The following is a 7,436-nucleotide window of genomic DNA, read 5'->3' as shown; positions in this document are numbered from 1 at the left end:
GAAGCGCCCGGTGGCTCTTGTAGTGCTAGGGTGTGTGTTGCTGCGCGCAGCGCCTATATATCCTGCCTTGGGTGCGTATGTGTGTGTTTGTGATGGGTGAGTGCGGTTGTATCGAGCACTGTGAATCTTTGCTTTATATATAAAGCGGGGCAAAAGCCTTTTTCGGCAAAACCAGGAGAGACTAGACGATCTACTATAGCTGAATTAATCTTGATTGCTATGTGGTACATCTGGTGGCAACGGCGGCAAGTTTTAAAAGGAGAAAAATATACAATCACCAGACCATACAGTTGTTTCAATTCAGGTTTTGGCAACTAATTTTGTTCGAGCAGCAACACTGAATCACCCTATCCGTAAGGAAATTCATACTTCGAAGAAACCGATGGAGGGGACTGTAAGGATCAATGTTGATGCGTCTTTTCATGCCGAGAGACTCTCGAGCTCTAGCGGAGAGGTGGCGCCAGACTACAAAGGAAACTTCGTAGCTGCTATGATCTGGGTCTTGCCACACATTAGTACCGCAGAATCTGCTGAAATAAATGCAATTCGGAACGGTCTATTCTTGGCAGGAAATATTGAATCTGACAGTATGCTAGCAGTGGAAGCAATTATGCATTCAGATGATTATTTGGGGCCTGATGTGACGGTACTAGCGGAATGTATCTTCCTTGCTACGGATTTCGCAAATGTTAGCTACTGTTATTGCTGCAGAGTAGCCAATCAGGTTGCAGACTTTTTAGCTAAACATTCTTTTAGTTCTAGCTTATCTGACTTTTGGGTTTTTTAATATCCCAGACTTTATCCTTCCCCAAACTGTAAACGATATGTCTATCATATGAGGGATAAAATCATTTTATGTTTAAAAAAAAGAAGCACATCCAATTTTTTATTCTTCGGGTTTTCTTCACCTTATCTATATCTACTAATAAAGCAAGGTGTGTTTCTCCAAATTTGTAATCCGTTCACCCATATTATTATTTCTGTTTTTTGGAGATTTTTTATTATCCGAGGTGGTAATAAAATTTTGTTAATGATTTTCCATGCGCAGGTGCTTTTATCGGGACGGGCCAAATTGTTCCGCCCAGCAAGGCGGCCCGGTGCAAAAAATTAGTGCCTGTTGTGCGATTCAAACTCTCAACCTCATGTACAAAAACAAATGTCGTGACCGACTCACATAGCTCACACTATTTGATAATAGAACATTGATAATCCTATTAAATAATCCCACATTGCTCGCTTAGATCTAATCTTTCTAATTTATATACGCCTTGGACTTTTCTAGGTATTAAGAAGGCGTCTTGGGAATAATAAGGAAATAAATCGTCCCGTAATAAGGAAGGAAAGAGAAAGAAAATTGAAGGCGGAAACTAGGATGCTTGCGTATGAAATAGAAGGAAAGAATAGTGAGGAAAGAGGAAAAAACTAGAGGGAAAGAGAAAGAGAGTGGAAGGAAATATAAAGAAGGAAAATGGGATGCATGCGTTGGTGCACTTGCCAATTAAACAACGTTGTATTGTATCTTGTCGTACCAAGTGCTGGATCTCTCGAGCAGATGCAAAGCGGATTACAAGATCAATAAGAAGCCTACACCCACGGTGTCAAACAAGTAAAGTCTTTTTTTTAGGAACAAATCTTGCGGTCACCTTAAGCCAAATGTAAAAAGATTGAGGTGTAGTTTTCTTGAAAAAAGGTAATATTTTTCTTCTTTTAGTGTGCGCACAACTTCAAGATATCAAATGTTTACAAATGGTCATTTACCCCCATTTGTTAAAACCAGAAGCATTTAGTCTCTCAGACTAATTCGAGCGTTTTTTGTAAAAACGTGAACTAATTTTGTATGACACTTGACACAGTTGTAATTTTTGACTATTTGATTCCATCTTCTGCCGCGGGATCATCATCCCACGCACCTATAACGTATGCACCTCATAGGTTAGTCATGATTCTTAGAATATGGATGTTCATCTTTACTAAGCATATGATTGTTTTCTTTGGTGGTTTAATTGAAGACCATTAGTAATTTTGCCTCAAAAATATCATAGTTTTCCTAAACGGTCCGAGGTATATTCAATTACTGAACTGATGACTTTTTCTTTGTTTCTAAATTTGTTGAACCGCTTCTTTGTAGCTGAATTCCTAGGTGTTGTGTTTAGGTGCACATGTCATGGGTGAACGATTTCTATATATCTGAATTGTTGATGTCGAGAACTAAGATGCAATATTGTGACGGGCGAGCGTCGGATGGAGGATAAATGTTATCACTTACGGGTTGTCGTGTTCAGTGTTCAAAAAACTTCAAATAGATGACGTGGACCGAGGAGGGAGGGTCCTTGAACCACGCTTATTAGGTTTATAGGGTGTGTGATTTCTTTTCTCCCATTGCAATACGGAGCCATGGATGCCTCCATCGGGATTCCACAAAGAATTTATGCAATAAAAAGAAAGGATCGACTGGAAATCGAGCTAAATTGCATAGTAAATTTGCAAGACTACAAGTATCTCACCCCCCGCCGAGTTCGCCGGAAGATCGCCCAATGTTGCCTTCACCGACTTCGCCGGAAAATAAGACGACGTCCAAAAGACTGCCCAATGTCGCCTCATCAGACTTCGATGGAAAACAATCTAGCGTCCGACGGTGTTCCACAGTTTGCCAGAACTTTGGCGGCCAATTTTACACTTGAGGTATGTGGACAAGCAGGCTTGAAATCATGATTTCTGGTTCTCTGGCGACTTACAGTTTGTGGTTTCAAATATGTCTACAACCTCTCTTCCTCCCCAACTCGCTTTGGCTGCTTTGGCAACCTACAGTTCATCTCTTTGGACGTATTTATTGGCACGAATTAACCTTGATGAGATAGCAATGTTTCTTACTAGAGAGACCCAGATCCATGTCAAGCAACATATCCTCCAGGACAAAGATTAAAGGTTCTAAATTATAGTGCTATGCATTAGAGATACATTCATGTGTATGACTGACAGTAACATTAGCAACTGTTGTATGTTGTTTTTTCTATCGAATCGAGAATTCTGCAAGAGTTGCTTCTTATTACAGTTTATCCCTTTGGATTTAATATATAACTTATGTTTTTCCTAAGGGAAAGAAGTGAGTTCAGATATAACTACTTATGACATGCATGTAATCTCAGTAGATGCATTTTTCGCATACATTCATGGTTGATCTACAGGCCTAATAGTATATTGTATATTGGTGGACAGAACATGCAATACCTGACAGTGATGTAGTCTTTGATACATATAATTTTTGGAGGCACAACGTTTACATGTTACTCATGTCCTAATTTAAAAGTAGTCTGTACTATTAATTTATTTCTCGGGTGCTTTATGAAGTTTTTGGTAGTTCACTTTATCATGAGCACATAGTATTTGACATGCGTTGTGGATCATGTCACCCCTAACCAGTGAACGAGTCAGAAGTATTTGAGGAAATTACCCCAAGTTGTTGTTTGATAAATTAGTTCCCAATTCTCATTTTGTTTCGATTTAAATCCTGAGCCCTACACTCTGAGAACTCAACAGTACTATTTCATTGGTGACAAATTGAACTCAGCAGTACTCTTGAGAGAGTAATGCTCCTTTGTGAATCTAGCTTGCAGCAAGTAGCAATTTAAATTGATGCAAGCAAGTAGTAACCATGAAAAGGACGCTCCTGATTCTGTAGTATGTGTTGTATATTACACTTCTTTTTTGCTGCAGGTTCTATTACTTTTATATGTCATATAGTGCTCCTGCTGGTACTGCCTTCTTCTTATATTTTTATGTTAATTTGACATAGATAGTTTGATAAGAATAGTAGCTTTTTATATTGAGAACTGAGTGGAAGCGGGGACTAACCAGTCAAAAATCGTAGGCCGTAGTGCGTGACTAAGCCGAGCACCAACTAACCCGCCACGGGCGCAGGCGCGGAGCACCGCATCACCCAAAGAGGCAGGACCTCATAGACGGCAACGAGGAACAACAAGCGGAGAAAGCCGCGCCATTGTCCAAGATGACGCCACACCAGAAACACGAAGGGGCGGCGTTGATCGAAATGGCGAGGCGGCATGGCGAGGCGTAGCTGGGGATTAACACAAAAGAAAATTCCGAATCTACACCGGTGGAGAGTGCCGCGTGAGTGGGCGGCCGACGGTTGGGAAAGGCAGCCGACGGTGGCGTTTACTAGGATAGTGAGATGAGGAACCGGAAGAGAGACAGTGCATGCAGTTCTGGTCTCACCAGAAAGAAGGTGTATTCTTTTTCTGAGAGTGTGCGTGTTGTGTAGGCCAAGTCCTTATGTTTGGGGCAAGCCCAAATAGAGTAAAAAAACAATTACAAATGAAATATAATTTTCAAAATTAAACATGTTAGTCATCAAAAAATGATTTAAAATTTTCAAATAATGTTCTCAAAAATTGCAAAAAATACATTAAAAAAAAGAAATCGTGTTATTCTGAACAACAACAAAAGAGTGAAAAACTATTCTGTGCATCACTACTTTGTGATCAGATGAAAATGTAGATGAAAGTGCGGAACTACAGTACATCCCGATGAACAATGTTAGGGAGATTTCTTCACATTCACACTTCATGGAGGGAAAGGATACTCAGGATTACCTTATTTCTGATGTTCCTCAAAATTGGATATGTGAAGTGTTGTGGAATGGCACGCTGAGCAGGTTCTATTAATTTTATCGTCCGGTGCAACGCACGGGCACTTGTCCTAGTCATTATTATGGTTGTCTTTTTCTGATGTGGATTTTAGCTGTTTCTTTGCTACGCCAGATCGGCAATAATGATTTACTCCTCGGGGAAATAATTTGGTCACATGATCACAATGTTCTTTTTCTTGCAGAAAATAATATGGCAATATTCTTTTTTCGAGCTGTTGAAATTATCCTGATGTGACAATCTCTAAAAAAATGATCGACATGGATTATTGCAGTATTCATTAATTCCTTGTCGAACCAAAGAGCTAGTGTATATATTCCTTCAGGATTAGGCCTGAATTAATTTACAAATTTGCATCTTGCTAATGATCGAACGCACAAAAGATCTTCTAGAAACGTCTCTCGCACCCGCAAAAAAAAAAACGTCTCTCGCTGTGCCGCAGTTCTTCCTCTGGCGACCACGATCTGGGCCGTCCAAGACGAATCGAACGGCGCTTGGCAACTGACGCGGTTTTTCCTCCGGCGAGCAGGGCCGCGACGCCGCGCCGTGTCTGAACCAAACGGCCGCCGGCCTGGGGAATGGGAAAGCAGAGCATGCGTATGCCCGGCGTCGTCCTACCAGCACTGGTCCGTCTCCCACGTCCTCCGCCGGAACACAGGCCCCGCCGCCCCAGCCCGCCGCACCATCATCGCCGCCGCGCGGCCGGCCACCTCCCGGTCGTAGCGCGCGCGCTCGTCAGGGTCGGCCAGCGTGGCGTAGGCCGCGCGCAGCCGGATGAACCCCTCGCCGTCGTCTCCTCCGGCGGCGTCCGGGTGCACCTCCCTCGCCAAGCGCCGGTACGCCGCCTTGATCTCCCCGCTGCTGGCCCCCGCGCCCACCCCGAGCACCTCGTAGTGCGTCCTCCCCGCCGGTACCGCCATCGTCGCAGAAGCCCGCGCCAGCACGCGCCGCCGGGATCCGGAGACGCGACCTGGGAGTGGCATGGTCACGGCAGCAAACGCAGCCATCGGTGATGGGTCCTCTGTTCTTGATCCAAAGCAGGGTAGTAGTGCTGTGCTGCTCTGCTGTCCGTCGGCGTCGAGGGGAGCGGAGACGCCGGTGGATTTATAGACGACGGTGGTGCCACTGGTAAGTCCGGCTCTGGATCTTATCACCGCAAAAAAGATTTGGTTTTCATCCAGCGAAGAAGAGATTATATGTGAGCTCCTGCTGCTGCGTCAGCGACTAGTGGCTTCTCCTAGTGCCCAGGCTGTTGCCTTCGTGGCACCTTCGTGGTCCACCTCCTCTTCCCTTCCCCCAACAAGGCGGAAAGGGACTCTCGATCATTAATAATTTAGCCTTTTCAACCAACTTCCACCTATTTTACGCAATTTTTTTAGATCGGTACCTGAATTTCTGGACCTGTTCCCTTGTCCCAAAATGCTGAACGCCCCACGTGAACGTGGGGGTGGGGGGGTCCTCATTGGTGCGGCGGGGCTTAGAGGGATGGCTGGGTAGGGGGGGGGGGGGAGGAGGCGAGGGGAGGGCGGGGCGGTACGCAGGGGGTGTAGGCCGGCGGATGGGGCGAGGTAGGCCGGGGGATCAGGAGGAAAAAGGCTGGAAGGAAAATGATGAACGGTTTCATGATCTTTTTGGACCATTGGATCAAGATCTAATGGTTTCTGTAAATGTGATTGATGGATGAAAAAAATTCAGGTATCTAACGTATAGTCGGTCCCGTAGAATTTTCATTCTTCTTTTTTGCAGGTGATTTTTCATTCTTCTCCAAGCTAGCTCCTGCTTGCGACAACAATAGATTGTTGCTGGATGTGACACCTTCTATCCTATTATCGTGTGGGCTTTCAAGGGACCTATTGTTTCAATGGATCGGTGCCTGTCGCCCAATAACCGGTAGTATGTCTGAAAGTGAAAGTTGTGTACGTTTGTGTAGTGATCCACCGTCACCTCTGAATTTTCTGCGATGCGCTTGTCACGACCGAGGACCGGGTTTTGTTCTGTATACAATTCTAGGCGTAATACAGCTCCGATTTTCTTCTTATTATTTTTCTACAGTATACATTATAAAATCGCCCATGATCGCTACTTCTGTGTAAGCAAATTTCTGACTTTTTCTGTACCATCTTCAGCTAGATTCTCATACAGCCCTTCTGATTTTTCCTGCCCATTGATCGTGATGACCATGTACCCGTTTTCTTCTGCAGCTAGATGATCCAAGATGCTACTATGTCTCAACTGCTACGAGTAGATCTAGTAGCAACCTTGCTGCAATCAGGGATATTTTGAGTGCGTATGGTGTGGCTTCGTGGCAAAAAGTCAACCTTCAAAGATCATTTATTTTCTTTGATAAGGGCAGCAAGGAGGAGGATAAAATCTCATAAGGCCTTCTTTGGTTCGTAGCTCGATCTTATCTCCGCAAAATTTGATTTTCTTCCAGCGAAGAAGAAGAGATTCTGTGTGAGCTCCTGCTGCCGAGTAAGCCACTAGTGGATTCTCCTAGTGCCCAGGCTGTTGCCTTCGTGGTCCGGTTGCCGCTCCACCTCCTCTTCTCTTCCCCAACAAGGCGGAATGCTACTCCCCATCATTAACAACTAGATCGATATCGCGCTTTGGCGTGAGGGTGCCGGTTCCTACGTTTTGTTCAAGAATGTAATGCTAAGTTAGTAGGAATCCAAGTTTAGCATACGCATTCATGCAGGATAACAATAAATTGAAGAAGAAACATTCAATTGTGGCAGGAGAGAGGCATAACATTGGTCAATATTGGCATGAGAT

The 7,436-nt window shown here is 44.2% G+C and overlaps 1 protein-coding gene across 1 annotated transcript; it reads right to left on the bottom strand.

Annotated features, from left to right (window-relative positions):
* Positions 1 to 4,898: 4,898 nt before the first annotated feature.
* Positions 4,899 to 5,851, bottom strand: LOC147962173 (chaperone protein dnaJ 11, chloroplastic-like). The gene has a single exon (XM_087534820.1). It carries the CDS (start codon positions 5,669 to 5,671, stop codon positions 5,279 to 5,281), a length of 393 nt encoding a protein of 130 aa, XP_087390946.1. The 5' UTR covers positions 5,672 to 5,851; the 3' UTR covers positions 4,899 to 5,278.
* Positions 5,852 to 7,436: the final 1,585 nt, after the last annotated feature.

The sequence above is a fragment of the Triticum urartu genome, chromosome 7A, assembly GCF_056163025.1.
Source record: "Triticum urartu cultivar PI428250 chromosome 7A, HENAU_Tu73, whole genome shotgun sequence".
NCBI lineage: Eukaryota > Viridiplantae > Streptophyta > Magnoliopsida > Poales > Poaceae > Triticum > Triticum urartu.
Note: the sequence above shows the minus strand (reverse complement) of the source record. Positions and strands in the feature narration are given on the sequence as shown.

Bases quoted from the DNA above. Each gene is read 5' to 3' on its own strand.
- LOC147962173 (XM_087534820.1), bottom strand. From the start codon at position 5,671: ATGGCTGCGTTTGCTGCCGTGACCATGCCACTCCCAGGTCGCGTCTCC.